Source organism: Canis lupus, chromosome 4 (genome assembly GCF_003254725.2).
Source record: "Canis lupus dingo isolate Sandy chromosome 4, ASM325472v2, whole genome shotgun sequence".
NCBI classification, from domain to species: Eukaryota; Metazoa; Chordata; class Mammalia; order Carnivora; family Canidae; genus Canis; species Canis lupus.
In genome coordinates this window covers 69,062,350-69,085,192 of record NC_064246.1, presented here as the reverse complement: position 1 = coordinate 69,085,192, position 22,843 = coordinate 69,062,350, and the positions used below count along the sequence as shown (strand labels likewise).

The 22,843-nt window shown below is 37.6% G+C and overlaps 1 protein-coding gene across 5 annotated transcripts in view; it reads right to left on the bottom strand.

Moving 5' to 3' along the window:
• The window catches only part of TTC33 (tetratricopeptide repeat domain 33), a 34,965-nt gene that overhangs the window by 7,311 nt on the left and 4,811 nt on the right, over positions 1-22,843 (bottom strand). For all 5 annotated transcript variants that reach the window (XM_025436313.3, XM_025436312.3, XM_035714910.2 and 2 more), the window contains exon 3: positions 895-976. In XM_025436313.3, coding sequence (XP_025292098.1) covers positions 895-976 — 82 coding nt within the window. The remainder of the gene's footprint in view (positions 1-894; positions 977-22,843) is intronic.

Sequence of the window (22,843 nt, the reverse complement as noted above, 5' to 3'; positions counted from 1 at the left end):
TACAAATTAAACTATTTATTTCAAACTATTTCATTTTAGTTCACCAGAAATACTGCCTTTAACATATACATAGTCAAGACTGAAAACTAAAGACTTAACCAGATGAAGGTCCTCAGAGCACTTCATTCAATGAACATAATTTACTTGCGGTTTTCTTGGTTAAATTAAAATCAAAGCTGATAAAGAATGTGCCTTATGTTTGAGATCATCATCTGAAATTATCTGTAAGGTGTGCAGATCAAGGCTGAATTGCAATTATTGTCTGCCAAAAATATATTTACTCTGTTAAAGATTTGAAAGTCTTTTGGATAACTTTAATTCAAGTACTCAGGGACTTTCTTTATAGACTTTCCCACAAAATATTAGACATGTATTTTTTAAATTCAAATGTTATTTTTAAACTATTAATAAATTGAGTCTATTCTGACCTTTTGCCAAGGAGTAGGTCATTTTCAGAGAGATACCATCATTCAGAGTCCAATCCATCCTCATTCTAAAGAAACAAAGCTATTGCTCAGTCCACTACCATTTATTTCCAAGGAAAGCAAACATATTTATTTAAGAAATCACCAGTGACTTCCTCAAAGATAGTCATCTGTTCATATCTTACCATAGGTTGAAATAAGTTAACATCATTGTGAAAATAAATGACTTTCTAATTTCATGCAAAAGACAGAGTCATAAATGATACGGCAATAATATGTTATCACCCAGGGCCATCAATAATAATACGGTAACATATTTGGAAAGGAAATGTTGAAAAAATTTGAAAAAAGACATACTTGAGAATTATAATGGAAAGAAATGCTATTTTGGCTTATTACTGCTCACCAAACACATGAACACAATATAGTGAGATTTCATAAGGAAAGTGAAATTCTTCATAATCATTACCTGTGACTTCATCTCATACAGGGTAGCATCATCTGGGGTTAACTGCAGCGCTTCATCCCATTTTTGAATTGCCTCTCGATATCTGTGGTTAAGTCACATTAGTATCATATTTTCAGTAAGTCCTTGAGAGTACATGACCAAATTTTAAAATTAAGTACAAAGGAATAATTGTAGATCAAAAAATAACTCTATTCAAGAACTAATGACAATAATAATGTTACAAAAGCAAGAAAAATGAAGAGATAAAGGGAAAGGACAGCAAAAGAGAAAAAGACAAATGCAAATAAAAGAGATCCTAGAAATCTTTTTCCAATAACGCCTGAGTGGCTCAGCAGTTGAGCATCTGCCTTTGGCTCAGGGTGTGATCCTGGGGTCCGGGATCAAGTCCTGCATCGGGCTCCTTGTAGGGAGCCTGCTTCTCCATCTGCCTGTGTCTGCCTCTCTCCTCTCTCTCCCTCTGTGTCTCTCATGAATAAATAAATAAAATCTTTAAAAATTAAAAAAAAAGAAAGAAATCTTTCTCCGATTTTATATTCTGAGCTGAGAAATCACCACCAAAATTTCCCTTTTCATCAACTTCAATGTCTGCAAATGTCACACACGTTAGATGTAGTGCAAAGGACTTTGTCGAAGAATTTACAATCCAGTTGCAATCCTGGGCTCCACTGAAGCAATCCAGCTGACCCAGAACACTAAAAAGCTGCCTGGTAATTGTGTAAAGACTTTTCAGTTTTGGGGCAACTGGGTGGCTTGGTTGAGTGTCTGACTCTTGATTTTGGCTCAGGTCATGATCTCAGGGTCGTAGGACTGAGCCCTGCATTAGGCTCCATGCTCAGTGAGGAGTCTGCTTAAGATTCTCTCCTCCTTTGCCCCTTCCCTGCACCACCCCCAGCTCATACTTTCTCTCCCTCTAAAATAAATAAATAAATAAATCTTGAAAAAAATAAAAAGATTCTTCAGTTTTAAGTTTTCTCATATGTAAATTCCATGAGCTCAGGCACTGACTTTTCATCACTATTCACACATGGTACTTATAAAAAATGGGTCAAATGAATGAAAAACAGTTTAGAGATGGTGATTTCCACTACCACTTTTATTTTTTTTTAAGATTTATTTATTTATTCATGAGAGACACAGAGGGAGAGAGAGGCAGAGACACAGGCAGAGGGAGAAGCAGGCTCCCCACAGCGAGCCCGAAGCGGGACTTGATCCTGGATCCCGGGATCACGACCTGAGCGGAAGGCAGCTGCCCAACCGCTGAGCCATCCAAGCATCCCTACATTACCACCTTTTCACTGACGTCTTCCTAGTTAGGTTTTTCTTATAAAAGCTCCAGAGTCAACTAACATCCCCACAAAGTTGTGACACAGGTACCTCAAACTCATTCTGCCTAAAACTGATCTTAGCATATTACATGCCAAATCTGCAGAAGCACTGAAACACTTTCTTTTTAAAATAAAATTAAGGAAGGACTAAGTCCTACGTGTTGTCCAAAGCGGTCATTTTCACAGGATCCTTCACAAGTGGTTAACTCATGTGTACTCAAATATTTCTAGAAAGTTCTATTTACCAAAATGTTTTCCATTATAATGAGTTGAAATTTTCTATTCTGTATCTTTCCCCTAATGCTACTAATTCTGCTTTCTAGAACTAAACAGAAAACATATAATCTACTAGTTTTATTTTTATTTATTTTTTAAAGATTTTATTTATTTATTCACGAGAGACAAAGAGAGGGAGGCAGAGACACAGGCAGAGGGAGAAGCAGGCTCCATGCAGGGAGCCTGATGTGGGACTCGATCCCGGGTCTCCAGGATCACACCCTGGGTCGAAGTTGGCGCCAAACTGCTGAGCCACTGGGGCTGTCCAATCTACTAGTTTTAATTCTTGGCTACACCAGAATAATCTAAGGAGTTCTAGAAGGGAAGAAATATACAACACAACACACATAACACACACAGCTGGTCCCTGCCTCAGCTCATCCAAAACAGATATTCTCAGAAGAGGGCTTAGGCATCTATATTTTTTGAACCAGGTAATGTTAACATAATAAACACCAAGGTCGTGAACCATTGATAATATCTTTCATAGTGAATTAAGCCCTATCATGTGCTATTTTCTCTTGAATTACGCATTGTTACCTGTTTTCCAGAGCCTTCATTTCCTCTGTATGTTTTCTTCTACATCATTTCCTACTGAATATGGGAAGATCCAAACCAAACATAACCACCAAAATGTGGGCTAACATGCACTGAATATTATTTAAACAGAAGGCAGTGAAATAAAGAAATATAGGCAAAATTTGGTAGAAAATACGAAGTTGAAGAACATAAAAAAGCACATTGTTTCCACCTTGCTAGACAGTTCCTTGATTAGCAAAGAACACAAATGGGCAGTGCCATTTTCCAGGGTCTTACATTATCTTGGCAAATGACAAATGGGCTACAGATACAGAAAATAAGTTTGCCACAGAGCCAACTCCTTGGCTAGCAGCAAGGTGAGGGTGGACATGGTGGGAATGTATTTTACAGGACACCTTCACTGCCATTAAGGCTGTAGCAGTAGCTATTGCTATTTTGTAGTAGCAGGCTATATAGAACCATATGCTTCACACTCACCCAGCAAAACCCGCAAAAGCTGGTAGTCTTTGCTTCCAGGCAAACCAAATCTAAATATGCAGAGATGGCTATCAGACTTACTGCCTGGACCATGGTTAATATCTTCTTCCCTAACAGGGGCCCCTGCTAGGTACTGAAGAGGTAACTATTTGAACACTATGTTTAATTCTCCATGAAAGACTACTAGAATTTTAGGAACACAGTGTGACCATTATTCACCTTATTTTTATGAGGTGCTACCACAATGCTGTATGTTTTTCCCTACTTCTGCCTGCATCAATATTCTTTTTCTTTTTTTAATTTTAGGTATTTAACATACAGTGCAATATTGATTTTTGGAGTAGAATTCGGTGGTTCATCACTTACAAACAAAACCCAGTGCTCATCATCGAAGTACCCTCCTTAATATTCATCACCTATTTGGTCCTTCCCCCCACTCACCTCCCTGCATCAACTCTGTTTTTTCTCTGTCATTAGGAGTCTCTTATGGCTTATTTCTCTCTTCTTTTTTTCTTTTCCCCCTTTTAATATGTCCTTCTGTTTTCTTTCTTAAATTCCACGTATGAGTGAGATTGTATGGTACTTGTCTTTCTCTGACTTACTTCACTTAGCATAACACATTCTAGCTCAAGCATGTCTCTTGATCTCAGGGTTGTGAGTTCGAGCCCCACACTGGGTAAAGAGATTGTTTAAAAATAAATCTTTAAAAAAAAAAGAAACCTTTTAAATTACAAATTATTTCTAGGCTGTTTAATCCTCTAAAAATAAGCTTACATGTTTAACAACTAAAATTGTACTTTTAAAATATTTGTTTTTGGGGATCCCTGGGTGGCTCAGTGGTTTGGCGTCTGCCTTTGGCCCAGGGCATAATCCTGGAGTCCCGGGATCGAGTTCCGCGTCGGGCTCCCTGCATGGAGCCTGCTTGTCTCTCATGAATAAATAAATTAAAAAAAAATTATTTTTAGTCTTACAGAAAAGAGGGAAAAATCCTTATAACGAAACACAAAGCAAAAGCAAGCCTCTCATGTCCTCTCTCCTCAATCTAGTCTTCAAAATACATGCATATAAACATGCACGTTTAAAAGCTCTACTTCAATGAACAATTACTTTCAATCTAAGCTGTGTAAACAACAAAAGAACATGTACATGAACACTCTTTTCAAACCCTTATGAAGGACAGAGAATTTTTTCTCCTCCAAAAAGTTTAAAACACACACACACACACACACACACACACACACACAAAACCCTTAGAAATAAAAATGACAAACCTGTAAACAAATGCTGGTGAGGAAAAATATCAGCTCACATCCACATGACCTTTAAAACCCATCTGTCATTTGGAACACTATATCCAAAAAAGGGGAAAGTATGCTTTTTTACTTTTTAAAGAAAGAGAACACACTGGATGGGGTGGGGAGGGGGCGGTGACAGAGGGGTTGTGAGACAGAGAATATTAAGCAGACTAGCACTGAGCACGGAGCCAGATGCTGGACTCGATCTTACAACTCTGAGAGTACAACCTGAGCTGAAACCAAGAGTCGGACACTTAACCACCTGTGCCACCCAGGCTCCCCGAAATATGTTTTTTTAAATGCACATCCAGTTTGACCCACCAATTCCATTTCTATAAATCTCCGTTTTGAAGTGGCCTGTATATGTACACACTATTATCACTGAAAGGATAGTCACTGTACCATTTGTAAAAATTAAAGACAAAAAGATCCTTTCTTAAAAGAGAGACGGCAAGATACATTTAATACATCATGCAATGAAATGCCAGTATCCCCTCATATCTAAATCTTTCTGGTTCCTGGTTTCAGAAAGTAAGAGTCTGGATAGTAAGAGATGGACTAGATAAGTCTTTTTTTTTTTAAAGGCAGTTCCACGCATAATAATACAAAACAATCTCTAAGATATATTAAGTAAAAAAGGCAAGGGAAATGGTGTATATATTTAGAATGTTACCACTTATGACGTTTAAAGAAATAACAGGTCCACATGCTTATAAATCTAAAGATTATCTGCGGCAAGATATCAAGGAATTGGTAACTGGTCGCATGTGGGAAAGTGAACTAATAGATCAGAGGACAAGAGTGAGGGCAAAATGTACTTTTCATTGTATATCCTTTGTTATTATTGCATTTGCCTTTTAAAATCATATGCATACAGGGTTGCCTGGGTGGTTCAGTTGGTTAATTGTCTGACTCTTGATCTTGGCTCAGGTCTTGATCTCACAGTGTTGAGTTCAAGCCTCATACTGGACTCCAAACTGAACACAGAGTCTATTTAAAAAAAAAAGAAAAAAAGTAAAATCATGTGCATGTGTGTTGTTCTTTTCAATAAAAATTGTAGCGGGGATCCCTGGGTGGCGCAGCGGTTTAGCGCCTGCCTTTGGCCCAGGGCGCGATCCTGGAGACCCGGGATCGAATCCCACGTCGGGCTCCCAGTGCATGGAGCCTGCTTCTCCCTCTGCCTGTGTCTCTGCCTCTCTCTCTCACTGTGTGCCTATCATAAATAAATTTTAAAAAAAATTATACCAATAAGTTAAACAAATCATGGCTCTTGCTAATATTACACACACACACAGAGAAAGGGAGTAAATGAGAAGGAAAAAAGATACCAGGGCTGGAGTTTTCAAAACTCAGAAGTCATGCAGAGAAGAAAGGGCTAACAAAGACAGCTGAGAAGCAGAGAAAGAAAGGAAGAAGAAATTCAGGAGTGTATGTGATTTCATAGAAAACAAGAAGTGTGTCACAGAGAGTGACAGGTTGTACCTAAGGGAGAAGTAGTAACGTGTATGTCAATGGGAGCACTGAGTGAAACAGCAGAAACCAGACTGAGGTGTGAGGTGGAAGGAAGAAAGGAGAGACAAGGACTGCGGACAACTCCCTAGGGAAGTTTTTCTGTGAATACCCAAGAGAGAAATGAGAAGATAACTCACCAGGATTATAAAATCAAGAGAAGGTTGACATATATCTCAAACACATGTCCAGACTGAACTCATTACCAGCTCCTACTCCAAACTTACTCTACCCTGGCAACCTTGGCTCGGAGAACAGCACCACCAAGTCATCTTTGATTATACTTTCCCTGGGTTACATGAGTCATCAATTCTCTCTCTGATTCACACTTCAACCCACTGTTGCTGCTCCTATTTAGTGTAGTCAGCCTTCCTTGCTGGGATTATCAAAAATTCAATTAAGGTTTTCCTCTGGCCTCCTCTTGACTAGACTTCCATGATTGGAACACTGTTCTGTTTGTCAGCTAATTCCAGTTTGTCTTTCCTGACTCCACTCTCATGCCCTTCCCTCCCAGAAATCGTCTCAAACACTCTTCAATGGGTCTATTCCCCCATTTAATTAAATACTCTCCTTTTATACCATCTGAAGAACTTTCTAAATAGTCCTCTTTTCTCCATATCAAAACAATTTCTCTCTGTGTCACCCACAAAAGATGCCTATGTAATATTTTCTTTGCAGTAATGTCTAACAAAAGCACTACATAAATGTTTGCTGAGTAAAAAAAAGATATAAGAAATTAATATACTATGCTATTTTGGGTGAGGAGAGCAGAATATAAATCAACAAATGTCAAATGATGTTGAATATAATTTTATCTTTGAATTCGAAAGACTTAGATTTTACACAGCTTTAGAGTAAATTTTAATTATTTGTTCTAATTATTTAAGTTCTTGATAAAAAGAAAAGCTGATACACTAAAATACTAATAAACTCAAAAGCTTTATTCCAGATATAGTTGATTCTCATTCCCATAGTTATATTCCACAAAGTTGTTGTAGAGACTTAATTTAGCAAATACTGAATCATTGCTCATAGGGAAAATACAGGGTTAAGTTCCTGCAAGTGGCTGGTCATATTTTTATCAACTTATTAACATACAGCCTTGTTTTATGTGTTTCTGTTTAAAGACATCTTATTAGGGGCCCCTGGGTGGCTGAGCATCTGCCTTTGGCTCAAGTCGTGATCCCAGGGTCCTGGGATCAAGTCCCACCTGGGGCTCCCTGCAGAGAGCTCACTTCTCCCTCTGCCTATATCTCTGCCTCTCTGTGTATCTCTCATGAATAAATAAATAAATATTTAAAAATAAATAAAGACATCTTATTTAATAAATATTCCTGATTCATTAACACTGAACTCATGGCCAACAGCACTGTAACTCATGCCTGCACAAAGCTTACTGAACACACATATTTTCTCTATAAAAATCTGTGATCATTCACATCACAGCCTTCTAGTCCTTAGGAACACCAGATACACTTCTGAACTATACTTGGGCACCATTTTAAACAGCAAAATCACCAACAAAAGCACAAAAATGTAGAAAATATAACATTAGGCCACAAAAAGGATGCCTGTTTACAGTATGGGAGCTGAAACAAGAAGGCAAAGTTCTTCACCTTGTGTAACTCACCTGGGAACATATGCAGCAGGCACTCAAATTTTTCTCAGCTCTTTGCATGTCCACTAATGATTGTGAAATCACCATGAGCATTGATTTAGGGGTTATTAATATATTTTAGTGAGTGGGTGAACTCATAAATGCAGAATCCATGATACTTAAGGAGAAATGCTATAGGATTTTTTTCTATGTCAAGTAAAATGAAACTAGCCACAAATGAGTATCACTTTCTACTAATACCATGACAGATTTCTATTTGATTTCTATCAATAATTTTACATCCTTATATGGAAATACTGAAACAAATTTAAAAGCTATTTCTATCCCATGTTGGGGTAGAGATTACTCAAATTTAAGTAGGCCTCATGCCCATTGTGGGGCTTGAACTCACAATCCTGAGATTAAAAGCTGCATGCTCTACCGAATGAGCCAGCCAGGTACTTCCCCTCCCCTAAAAGCTATTTCTACACAGCTACATTTTTAGCAAATCCCTAGCTAATACTAACATTCATAATTTTATTTCCTCATTAAAAACTATGTCATCAAGAACTTTAAAGTTTTCACCTTATTTTATATTATGTATCTAATAATATTAACAATAATTGTGTCCAAAAATGTTTCATGATAAGATAACTTTTCTGGCTCAGTTTATATTTTCTTATTGGAAGTGGCTTTCCTTTGTTAAGGATATAATATTTGAAATTAAAGGCTTAGTTTACTCCTTGATTTTGTAAGAGCTTTCATATAGACATTATAATGATATTGAAAGTAGTTTTAGATAGACTTAATTTGAGTGAAAGATGTGTGACTTCCAATGTAGGTATATCAGGTTCCAACTTTTAGACAATGATCAATTTTCTAAATTAAACCAAAAACAAAATGTGTAAGTTATTTTGAGTTTCTCTGTCTAGAATTTGGAGTAGCATTCTGAAGAAAGCAAGGACAAAATAATGTGTAAGCAATACAATGAACATTTATCATAAGGAATCTAATTTCCATAACTTAAGCCCAGAAAGAAAGAAAATTGAACAAAAAGGCAATAAAAGAGAAAAACATACTTCCTAATCACTGCATATTTTCTCAAGACATATGTATTCAGAAGGGAAGTGGATTGGAAGAAGTCCTGAGATGATGCTCAGACCAGAGTCCCTGTGTGATCCTATTAGGCAAGGGAAAAGATGTAACCATACTTTAAATTCTCAATTGCCTCGAGTTTTAGTCACTATAACTTATTGAAATTATTGTACACGGGATTAGGTTAAGTCATAAAGCCCACTTTCAGTAATAATTTAAACTTAAACTATTTACTTACACAAAAGAACAAACATATCTTAAAAGTGTCTAATTTATTACAGACAAGAACAAACAATTTAGGGTGGATCAATTGCCTCTGGAAACAGTAAGAGGAGCTCTGTAATTACATCAAGGTGTATACACACTGAATAAAGGTCATTTTCCAAAGCAAATTAAAACAATGATGTCAACTCCTACCTAGTGCAGGATGTTTCTTAGTTGTTATTGTATTGGAAGTAATTGCCCTGTTCTCCTTGCCATACTAGACACGTGTTTTCTAAAAAAAGTAAAAAGTCACAATTTTAATATCCCAATTTCTTTTTTTTTATAAAGATTTTATTTATTTATTCATGAGAGACACAGAGAGAGAGAGGCAGAGACACAGGCAGAAGGAGAAGCAGGCTCCTTGCAGGGGAGTCCAATGCAGGACTCGATCCCAGGACCCCAGGATCATAACCCGAGCCAAAGGTAGATGCTCAACCACTGAGCCACCCAGGAGTCCCAATCTCCCAATTTCTACTTCTGATATAGAGATCCTTTAAAATTATTTTATCATCCATATTATTCACTCATTGAATATACACACAAGTGTCACAAAATAAAATTCACTAGGAATTAATTCCAGTATCATGGAATAACTTGGATCAAATTAAAACATGTGAGTAAATGGGCAGGACTATAGCAAGCTGCCTTATTTTAATAAGTATATGATTCAACCACAAATTATGCAAAAGGCAAAATAATAAAGAGGGCTCCCTTCCCTAGCTAAACCCAATCGACTTGCCTTCTTGCTTCCTCTGAGAGGCTGACTGTGACTCCCTTGCCTAGATCGTTCTTAGGACTATTGGCTCATGATATCCAGTTACTTTTCCTTACAGAACTTAAAATTTTACACTTATTTCTCTGTTTGTTTAAGCTGAAAGTTCTGTGTACACCAAGATATATGCAGCTGTAGCACCTAACATGATAGGACTTCACATATATCAATAATTTCTGAAGGAATAAGGTAGACACAAAGAGTGGTATACAGTCTCTGTGGGATAAACAAAGACAATACGGCCCTGACCACAAAATAGCTGCCAGTGCCTAAGCCAAAGCTTTAAATACCACAGTTTAAAATGTAATAATCTTAAGAGCCCTAATGCATTTCAGCATATTTGCACAATCTAGTAATAAAAATAAAGAATGCTTCTGTCCTAAGAAAGATACATTATCTGAAAAAAGAGAATCCTAATAATCACTGAAGACTTTGTAATACATATGCTAAATAAAAATCCTAAAGAATTAAATCCAGCAACTTATTAAAAAGTATGAAGTCCACATGACCATATAGGATACACCTCAGAAAAGCATTAGAAAAACTTTTGTATGTAAACAGACAATTGGAGGGGGGAAAGTACATGACTTTCAACAATACTTAACATCCATTTCAACTATTCATAGCTATTCCCTATAATGTTCTTAACAAAAACTATATACATCACAGAAATTTAGTCTCTTGGTGCAATTATCCACTAAGCTTTAATGATATCATGTCTAAAAGTGGTAAATATGTCACCTAAAAAGAAAGTGCTTGTACTTCTTCAGGCAAATTATGGGTGATTTCAAGCCTATCTCTAAATATTTCTAAATATTACTTCAGACACAACATGAAAAGCTTTGGAAATGTGCTGTGTTCTATTCTCTGAAAAATTAAGTTATACCTTCATAATAATCCTCCTATTCATAATATTCTAAGAAATGTAGTGGTAGTAAATTCTGGAGAACTTAACACTAGTCAATCTATTTCCTCCTGTATTAGTTTATCAGTCCAATCTTTTCTCTACCACTCCCCACCCACACCTCTGCTCCACTCAGCTGTGTATGTGCCCAATCCCCACCCACGGATCACATCTTTTTTCATGTGGGGCCCCCCAGCACACAAACACATGCATAACTAGAATTGCACTCCTTACCCCTCTTCACTATTCAAAGGCTCTCTCTCCTTTAAGCCCAAGGTAAAATTCCTTTCTTCATGAAGACCATATGAGTACCACTCATCTGACTACATAGTAACACTGGTATTGCTAAAGTACTGTATGTTTTACAACGTACTTTCAATACCATCACTTAATATACAGTTATTCTCACAAAAAGTTCATTCACTTAGTGCTCATAAAAGTCCCTGACCATTGGCATTATTTGTTCTCATTTTACTGAGGAGCAAACAAAGATAGAGAGCAGCTATGGAACTAGTCCTCAGACACGTGGTATTAATCCTGTAAAAACCAGAAAGCTAGCTCTTACAACTATAAGACTAATGCTTTTCCAACTACCCCAATGCTGTCTCCCATTTAATTTTTGTCTAATTTTTCTATGTATTTTTATCTTCTCTTTACTAATGAGTTGAAGGACCAAAGGGTACATTCACCTGTACTCTCTACAACACCCAGAACATGGCCAGGCATATAGAAGGTGTTAACATCCCAGATTCTATCTACCTCATTTGTCTTACCTTCTCCAAGAGAAGTCTCAGAAAGTAGCAAGAAAAAAAAAGAAAAAAGCATGAAAGACATGAAAAGTGTGGACAATAGCTAGTATGCTGAAAATACATTTAAAAAAAGGAAAGGAATGAAAACAAGTTTTACCCTAAAACAAAAGTAGCAAATGCCTTAATTCTTACTTTGTTCCATCTTACCATTCCACGTATAGAAATTACAAGAAATCCCAAGGCTAGGAGAATGGGAATATAGGTAGAAAGAACCAAGAGATTAAAATTCTAGGTAGAGTAGAAGGACTTTAAGACCCTGGGATGTGTGAGGTTTCAGGAGCCTCAGCTTTTGAGAAAAGGGCTGGTCCAGAGACCAAAGTCAGTAGAGTAAAGCTCCATATAATGAGTATTTTAGGCTTTGTGGGCCATACGGTCTGCCACAACTGCTCAATTCTGCTGTGGCACAAAAAGCAGCCACAGATAATATATAAACAAATGTGCATGCTTATGTCCAATAAAACTTTATTGACCACTTAAAATTTGTCACATTTGTCAAATGTTCTTTTCACTTTCAGTTCTATTTTCTGCCTAACTTAACCAGAACACTTATCACCCCATGGCAGCTATTTATATCCATTTATAAAGGCAGTTTAGGTTGTCATTATGACTTAGAGGCACTAGTGACAAGGGTTCATGGATGTTAACATCCAGCAAGCAAGGGGCAATCCTCACCAACAAAGACCTGTCCTGCCCAAAATGCCAACAACACTGTTACTGAGAAACAGGGTGGCTTCCCCCACCACGCCCTCCCACCCCCACAAGCCACTTACATTATTACGAAGTACAAATGAAACTAAGCAGTTCGAGATGACACTGACCATCACTCACTCTGTTTTCTCTTTTCATTAGGCAGCATGTACACACAGATATACATACAAACATTGACATGTGCAAACACAGGCACACAGATTTCAGGGCAAAATAAAAATGCCCATTCCACCCCCTCAATTATGCTGCTTTTATTTTGAAGACGTTGTCACGGCTGGCAGCAGAGGCTTTGCTAAGTGAAATGTGCTTTATGCATACAGGACACGCAGAGGTTTACAGATACAAGTGAGCTGTTCTCCACTGGCTAAAAGGAAGCAGCAACCAGTGGGCATCTACTTCACTATCATAAGCTTATTGAATTCTCTCTCCTCCCTCATTTTTCATCTCTTTGATGTACTTCTCCTACAAATAAAGGGTAGCACCACCCAGATCCTCTATTCTGGGATCACAGGAAAGTTGGCACCCAACAAATCAATGGTTTCTTATAACTTCTAAGCATATCGCTTAATTCAACTTCAGCTTGGAACAGACTGAACAGACACAGCCCTGCTGCAGCTGTTGGATAGGAAGCATTACAAGATAAAAACTTGGTTTAAAGTCACTATGGTTAATAAATGACATTGATTCCGCCAGTTTAAAGGCAACCTTAACAGCATGCTGGCGAACTAGCACAAGGAAGGAAGCAGAGAATGGGCCCAGGGGTTGCACGAGGGCAGGGTGAGGTAAGCCCTATGCTGAGGTAAAGAACAGCTGGTGATCAAGCCAAGTAGGTTAGCACACTCATTTATCGGACAGAAATGTCAAAGTGTTTAACTACTTTGCTCCCAATTAGATTCCTAATTTACTATGGCTTCAAGTTTAATGAGCTTTATAGTTATCAGCTTGTTCATTTGATAAATATTTATTAAGCATCTATTCTGGGCCAGGTAGTATTCTAGGTACTGAGGATGCAGCATTCAACAAGATATAAAACGACCCCTACTGTTTTTCTAGATCTTATATTCTACAATGTTTGCATGCAGGAAGAAGGCAGAGAAAGACAACAAACCTAAGTTAAAATATGATGAGTGCAGATGAAAAAAAGGAAAAAAAGTGGAGGGATGTGAAAGGGAGTGACTCCAAATGTGTGGTCAGAAAAGACCTCTCTAGAAAGGTATTTTAGCTATGATCTGACTGACAAAATGTGGTCAGCTAAGATATGGGGAAAGTTCCATTCCAGACAACAGAAGAGCCCAAGCCAAGGAAAGGCCTAACACCTCATTTTGAAGAAAGAAAACCAGCATGGTTATGGCAGCAGGAGGAAGGAGAATGAGAGGTACAAGAGGCAAACTAAGCCACGATATCTTAGGAACTAGGAGGCCATGGTTATGACTGTGGCTTTAATTACATGTGTGATGGGGAATCTGTAGAGTTTTAATACAACACATAGACACAATTTACATTTTCAAAAGATCAATCAGGCTCAGGGAGGTATAAGAATGAGCACAGGGAAACAGGAGACTACCTGAATGATCCAGGTAAGAGATTAGTAGTAGATTACATGACAGCAATGAAAACAGAGAGGATAAAAAAAGATTTAAAATATACTTGAGGGATCCCTGGGTGGCGCAGCGGTTTAGCACCTGCCTTTGGGCCAGGGCGCGATCCTGGAGACCCGGGATCGAATCCCACGTCGGGCTCCCAGTGCATGGAGCCTGCTTCTCCCTCTGCCTGTGTCTCTGCCTCTCTCTCTCTCTCTCTCTCTCTCTCTCTGTATGACTATCATAAATAAATAAAAATTGAAAAAAAATATATATATACTTGAAAAAAAAGAGAAGGGCGCCTGCATGGCTCAGTTGATTAAGCGGCTGCCATCAGATCAGATCATGATCCCAGAGTCCTGGGATATAGTCCTGTGTCAGACTCCCTGCTCACTTTCCCTCGTTCTCTCTCTCACAAATAAATAAATAAAATCTTTAAAAAAAAAAAAAAAAGAATATGTTTAAAAAATAAGGTCAACTTAACCTGGATATTAGGAACAAAAGAAAGAAGAGAATCCATGATGACATCTTAGTTTGGGTTCCCTGGGAAACAGAGCCTAAAGCCTAAGCTTAGTCTTTGTGGGGAGTAGGATCCCAGGGAAGCAAGAGTAAGGGTAAAAAAAGAGAGTGAGGCAGGAAAGAGAATAAATATAAGGCATCTGCTAAGCTGGCAATAGCTTCAAAAACAAACAGAGGATTGCTAATCTTGTAGAACTTCTTCAGAAGACTGTATAAAACCTGTGTGTCTTGGAAACTGTCCAGTGAGTAGAAGAAGGGAAAATAATCTGCAGACTCCCTTCCATACTCTGTCTCCCACCAAATTCTACCCCACGTTTTTTTGTTTTTTGTTTTTTTTATGATAGTCACACAGAGAGAGAGAGAGAGAGGCAGAGACATAGGCAGAGGGAGAAGCAGGCTCCATGCACCGGGAGCCCGACGTGGGACTCGATCCCAGGTCTCCAGGATCGCGCCCTGGGCCAAAGGCAGGCGCTAAACCACTGCGCCACCCAGGAATCCCCTCTACCCCACGTTTTAACCCCTCCCATACTTCTCGGTGTGTGACCCACTCCCTTCAGAGCATCTACAAGTCCAATCCGGCCAGTGTCAAGGTGTGATGGTCTCGGGTTGTCATTTAGGACCATAAATGTGGGCTGTTTGGTCTATAACAGCAGCAGCTGCTTCCAGGGCCTAATGGCCATAAGAACAGCAAAAAGGGCAGGCAGTTGGAAGTGACTGGGGCTGATTAGCTCTTTACTGGCACATAAACCAGTGGAACTGACTCCGGGCTTTTAGGCTTAAGTAACTGGGCAAATAGTGATGCCTTTTACTGACATGGGGAAGACTAAAAAGTACCAGATATTTGAAAGAAAAAGCAAAGTTCTGCTTAGTACATGTTCAATTTGAGATACTAATTAGACATCCAAGTGAGTATAAAGCAAGCACTGGAGATTTAGAAAATGAACACAAGAAGAGGAAGCAAAGATTAAGAAATGGACAGTGAGGGACACCTGGGTGGCTCAGCGGTTGAGTGTCTGCCCTCGGCTCAGGGCATGATCCTGGAGTTTCAAATTGAGTCCCACATCAGGCTCCCTGTGTGGAGTCTGCTTCTCCCTCTGCCTGTGTCTCTGCCTCTCTCTCTGTGTCTCTCATGAATAAATAAATAAAATCTTTAAAAAAAATTTTTAAAGAAATGGACAGTGAGACAAAAGAAAAACTGTGAGCGTGGTGCTGTAGATGAGAGAGCAGTGTATTCAGGAAGACAGGGGTCAACTATGCTGAATGATGACAAGGACAATGAATGAGAAAAGAGACATAATGTCCGGAGGGTATATAACCTTCACTAGAGGGGCTGCAGTAGGCCAGTGGGAATAGAAACGTAATGGATTAGACCCAGAGGATGATTCATCAAGAAATGGAGCTGGTGGTGAAAGGGGAATGAAGAAATGGTGGGGCATGTGCAGGCAAGGGAAGCTTTTTAAATGGCTGTTATCAAGATATGCTTGTATATCAGTGAGAAGAATCCAAAAGAGAGGGAAGAACAGATGACATCTAAATGAAGCTCATAATCATTAAGTAGATCCATGCTGAAGCCAATAAAATGCATGCCACATGGCCAGACTGCCCTCAGATTCACTTTGGTAGGTATACTTTTCTAGACAAGAGACAAAATTCATGGTAAATTCTAATTATATTTCTTCTTCACACATACATACCAATTCCCACAGAGAAAACTGGACATAATCAAATATCACCATCTAGTGGCTGAAACCTTGAAAGCCAACCTATCAAAGTTGGGACTCACACTGTGACTCTGGAAAGGTTTATCACAGTTAGTAACAATTCTAGAAAAAGGTGTCTGAACAAAATAACTTGTAAAAAATCTTAATATTACATGAAATGTACCAATCACATATAAAATCCTAAAATATAATATCTGGAGTACATCTATCAAATGTTTCCCAGGTGCTAGGTGACATGTTCTTTTTACATGGACTTGCCTTTTAATTCCCCAATAGTCTGAGAGAAGTCTTACCATTTGACACAAGAGGAAACTGACACTTAAAAAGTTAATGATCTACCAAAGGTTATACAGACAGAAATAATAGGATCTGAACAGAGGTAAAATGACTTCAAAATCCACACTCTTAATCACTATACTCACAATACTGTCCCTGTAAATCATCAAAATTACTTAGTGTTTAGATAGAACACCAGTTTTTGGTTACAAAGAATCATAAATATTATAAGGTAGAACTTCAAATCTTAAAAACCAAGGGCACCTGGGTGGCTCAGTGATTGAGCATCTGCCTTTGGCTCAGGTTGTGATTCCGGAATCCTGGGATCAAGTCCTGCATCAGGCTCCCTGGAGGAAGCCTGCTTCTCCCTCTGCCTGTGTCTCTGCCTCTCTCATGAATAAATAAATAAAATCTTTAAAAACTATTCCATTGTAAACCAAAGTTTTTCAAGAGTAGTTAGTAATGAAGTAAACAAACAGCAGGAGACTCCGAAATGCTAAAGAACTGTGCTGCCTTTGGAGGAAGGATGACATTAACATACTTGGATTGGGCTACATTTCATGTGTCCAGATAACACTCTAAGGGCTAAATAAAACTAAATAAGAAAATATTCAGTGCAAAAAAGATAGAGGAAAGAAAGAAAAGGAAGGAAGGAGAGAAGAAAAGAAAGAAAATCACAAGGAGGCAAAGGCTTGTATCCGAGGAAGGAGAAGTAGCTCTCTCTCCTTCATCACCTTTCCTCCCTTCCTCCATCTCTAGCAATTCCTCCAGAATCCTACTTCTCTACCATTCTCATGATTAGTACTCACCCCAAGTTCAAAGCTGTTCCGTATTTTGATGCACCTAATCCCTACCATCATTTTATACAAAAAAACAAAAAACAAAAAAACAAGGTGACATGACTTTATACACAATTTTATACAACTTCTGAGATGCTAACTTGAGGTAAATTCTAACTTGACAACTGGGAATATGTGCAACTGCAAAGTTCCCCTCCCCATTTCCAGACTGGGGACTTCTACCACTGTTCCCAGAGCATAGGAAGTAAATTAAGAGGCTAATACATGACCCTGAGACCATGACCTAGGTCAAAATCAAGAGTTGGATGCTAAACCGACTAAGTCACCCGGGCACCCCTGATTTTTTTTTTAATCAAATGTATTGGAGTATAATTTAAACGCCAAAACATGTACCCATTTTAAGTATCCTCTTCAATGAGTTTTTAAAAATGTACACACCTAGGTAGATACTACAACCATTCACATTAAAGAACATTATTATTTTAGATTTTATTTATCTATTCGTGAGAGACACAGAGAGTAAGAGAGGCAGAGACACAGGCAGAGGGAGAAGCAGGCTCCCTGCAGGGAGCCTGACGTGGGACTCGATCCCGGGTCTCCAGGATCACGCCCTGGGCTGAAGGTGGCACTAAACCGCTAAGCCACCGGGGCTGCCCAAGAACATTATTATTAACCCAAAAAGTTCCCTATGCCCTTTCACAGTTAACCCATCCCAATTTCTAGTTCCAGACAAACACTATAGATTACAGTCCCATTTAGGGATTTACATAGATGGAATCAGACAGTGTGCCCTCTTTCTTTTTCTCTGAACATAATGATTTTTGGATGCATCAATCACTCCTTTTTCATCACTCAATAGGATTGTCACTACAGATTAGATCTGTCTTTAGAGAGTTTTACATAGATGAAATCAGATAGTATACATTCTTTGATTTCCTTCTCTGAACATAATAATTTTTGGATGCATCATCATTCCTTTTCATCGCTCCATAGGGTACTACCAGATGGATATACCACAATTTATCCATTTACCTGCTATGAACATTTTGATTGTTTCCACTTCATGGCCACTGTGAATAAAACTACTAGGAACAGTGTTAGATAAGTCTTTCAGTGAATATATGTTTTCCTTTCTCCTGAATAAATATCTAGGAGGGAGTAGATTGCTGGATTGTATGGCAAGGTGTATGTTTAACTTCACAGGAAACAGTCAGACTGTTTACCAAAATAGTAAAACTATTTTACATTTTCATGAACAAATGGCTGAAAATTTGAGTTGCTTTACATCATCACTTGATATTGTCAGTCTTTTCAATTTTAGCATTCTAGTGGTTATGTAGTACTATGCTGTGGTTTTAATTTGAAGTTTTCTGGTGACTAATCATGCTGAGTAGCTTTTCATGTGCTTAGTGGCCATTCATATATCTTCTCTTATAAAGTTTTAGGTCAGCCTTTTTAACTATTTTTTAACTGGCTAGTGTCTTGCCACTGAATTATGAGAGTACTTTATACAGTCTAGGAAAATGTCTCAGTCTATAGCCTGAATTTTCATTTTCTTTTATTTTTTAAGATTTTATTTATTTATTCATGAGAGACACACAGAGAGAGGCAGAGACATAAGCAGGCTCCCAGTAGGGAGTCTGATACAGACCTCGATCCCAGGACTCCGGGCCTGGTATCACTACCTGAGCCAAAGGCAGATACTCAACCACTGAGCCACCCTGGTGCCCAAATTTTCATTTTTTTAATTATGCCTTTTGATAAACAGAAATTTTAACTTGGATCAGCTACGACATAAATGTGAGTCATTTCTGTACCTTACATTCTTTTCATGATCTGTAGATGTCCATTCTCACACTATTAAGGCACAGCATTCAAGAATGTGGTAATGAAATAAAGTAGCCTAAGTTCTCTACATATTTTTTTGTTCCATAAAATTGTTTTGGCCAGTCTAGATTCTTTGCATTTCCATATGAATTTTAGTATAAGCTTGTCAATTACTACAAAATCAAGCCTGCTAGAATTTTTATTGGAATTACATTATGTTTATAGTTCTATTTGAGGGTCTGGTAAGTGACACAAATTGTTCTAAGTGCTGAATACAGAGTAGAAAAGTCAAAGTCCCTACTGTCCTGAAGCCTACATTCCTACAGTAGGGAACCAAACAGCATATAAACAAATAGCTAAATAAGTGTGTAAGTAACTTCAAAAAGGGAGAAATGCTAAAAGTTAGAAAAGGTTGATGTGATGAATTCAAACAGGAAATGAGCTCAGAAAGGGGCTTACAGGGAAGACAACATGTGGGCAGAGATCAAGAGGACAAGAACATAGACATCAGAAAACAGAAGATAAGACTTTTCAGACAGAGCATCATAGGACAAAGTTGTATAAAAACTGTGTTCAAAAACACAAGGGAAGGACAGCATGGCTAAAACGTAGTGGAAATGAGAATGCTTAAAGATGAAGCTGATTCACAAGACAGGGACTGAGGTTTTGTTCGTTTTCTTTCAATTTAGCTTCACTATTCCTCCTTATATTATTTTTTATTCCTCATATTACTTAAATCAAGTTTAATATTACCTTAGGCCTTTTTAAACTATATTTCTATTTAGTTTTGGCACAGCGTAGCCAAACTGTTCAACCCACTAGATTCCTTTTATTCTGTTTAGTTATCTTCTAAAGCTGTGTATATATTATTCCAAAACAAATGCTGACCAGCAACAAACTCCATCATTTCACAGTGTTCTCCATTCAAAATAAAACATCCAACCCAGCTGATTTTGGTGAAATGACTCAATGTTTTGACATGCAGGCAGAAAACAAGAGTTATTTTGTTTATCTACAAAGTTGCTATCTCTCTTGTACCACAGGAAATTCAGAGGGACTCCCATGGTAATAACCAAATTGCTTTTTCCTCCTGCACACTAGTGTGGTCTAGAGAAAAAGGCAAAAACAAAGTTAATGAACTTTTAACAGGCATTTACAGGAATTTCTAAAGATGTTTTATGGATGTTCTGAAAGTGATTTCATAAATGTGGAAAATTTATAGTGGGTTTTCTTCTGACTAAGACAGAATGCTCAATCTTGCACAGTTTTACAAAAAAACTAATACCACATGTAGAATTCACAATGTAAGATTAGGCTGTTAATTGCGCTTGATTGATATTTGTTTTCCATAATTGTTTTCCAATTTGAGGTGCTAATATACTATAGTTTAGGCACCGTTTGATGTTTTATATTAAAATATATTAATAAAAGATTACTCCAAGAATCAAAAATAAGAACAGACCTAGAAACTAAAATGTTGCTTCCTCAACTCTGACTCATTCATGACTAAAATGACTGACAAGGAATCTTATAACCACCCTGACCAATTTTAATTAAGGAAGAAGGAAAAAAAATAGCTTTTTGTTCAGTACTACTTTTAATTTCTCAAATGTTTTATTACCACATAGAAGATACTAGTCAAAAGCACACAGGCCTGATTTTAGATCTCTAGGTGAGCTGAAGAGTGTTCTGTCCTAAACACAGACCTATTCAGATATTACTCCTGCTGACCATACATATAGCTTCTCAAAATCATCCTTAATGCAAAAAAAAAAACAAAAACAAAAAAAAACCACTCCTCGTGATGATCAGTATAATTCTTTTTTTTATTATTTTTTAAAATTATTTATTTATTTATTCATGAGAAACACACACACACACACAGAGGCAGAGACAAAGGCAGAAGGAGAAGCAGGCTCCATGCAGGGAGCCCTATGCGGGACTTGATCCCAGTTCTCCAGGATCACACCCTGGGCTGAAAGCAGCGCTAAACCGCTGAGCCACCCAGGCTGTCCAGTATAATTCTCTAATATATTTCCTTCACCAAGGATAAATGTTTCAAGATTTTTATTAAAATATGACTTTCAGCAGATATTAAACACAGAAAACATAGGCATGAGATCTTTCAAATGGCTCCATTGACAACAACCTGATGTTATTTCCTCTCAATATGATACAATAGAAAGTGCAAGATTGATTATTAAGTATTCTTGTCAAAAAGTTAATCGGAATCTAAATCAAATCTCCACACTTCAGTTTAGAAGAAATGCATGAGATAGGGGAACCAGTTAAATGACATCCATAAGGGATCAATCAAATAGAAAACTGGTCTAGACTCTTCAAAAATGCCAATGATAAAGTAGGGGACCTAAGTAAACGCTAAAGAGATATAATAACCAAATGAAATGTATGAGTCTGATTGGATCCTGGTTTAAAAAAAAAAAAACTGTAAGAGACATTTCAGTGAAAATTAGAAAAATCTAAAAATGGACTGCATATTAGTGTTTAGTAAGAGGTATCTTTATTCTTTTAAGTAGCCTTCCTGCCTAACATGGGCTTGAACTCACAACCTAGAGATCAAGAGGGGTATGCTTCACTGACTGAGCTAGCCAGATGCCTCCAAATATTTTCATTCTTATAAAAAGCAGGCTAAATTAGGAAAGAGATGTCATTATGTCTACAACATACTTTGAAACAGATCACAAATTGTAAATTTACAATTACATACGTCAATGTATGTATATGTTGCACTGAAATAGATAAAGCAACTATTAGTAATTTTTGAATCTAGATAGAAAGAATACAAGGGCTAAACTGTTCTTTCAACCCTAATATTGATTTGAAATTTTTGAAAATAAAAATGTCTTTCTCTACCTCTAGGTTATAAAGATATCCTTCCATATTTTCTTTCATTCACTGTGTAGTTTTACATTTCACACTGAGATGTTTTTTAGCTCTGTAGAGTCCATCTTTGTATGTGGTATCAGGTACAGATCATTTTCTTTGCCTATATAGAGAATTCCAGCTCTCTCTATAGAATCTATGAACTAATGGGTCCAGACCCCATTGATTTGTGAAAGAATGATTTTTGGTCCCACTGAAAGACCTACCCAGAGACAGGGGAAAAGGAACAAGAAAGTACAAAAAAAAGGAAAATGGAAAACAGTGAAGGGTGATTAGGAAACGTATAAGAGCTTAGCTGAGGAAGGGCTGAGGATAAATGAAACTACTATCAAATTCCTGTGCACCTGCATTTATTGAAGTATACAAAAGCCAATGGAAAAGGATAACTGAACACCTCTTAAAAAAAAATACATGCCATCAAAGTCCTTCAGGAAACATCTAATTAGTCTGGTATATATAAGAACACGAGGACAAAGTTTCCAGAAATTAAACTATCTCCTACCAACCAATAACTTGGATTACATTTTACTTAGCGTTTACTCTTCTTCAGACAGGACAAAAATGACAGCAAAGCAGACATTCCAAGCATCTTAAAGACTCTTCTACAAACTTTCCGATTCCATGAAAATGTTTAAAGGTGTCTTTAAAACTTTTATTTATCTGATTAATTTAGCACCCAGATCAGATGTTTAAAACATGAATTTACAGATTCTTAACTCTTTGTCTCCTTACTGACAGCAATGTAAACTGT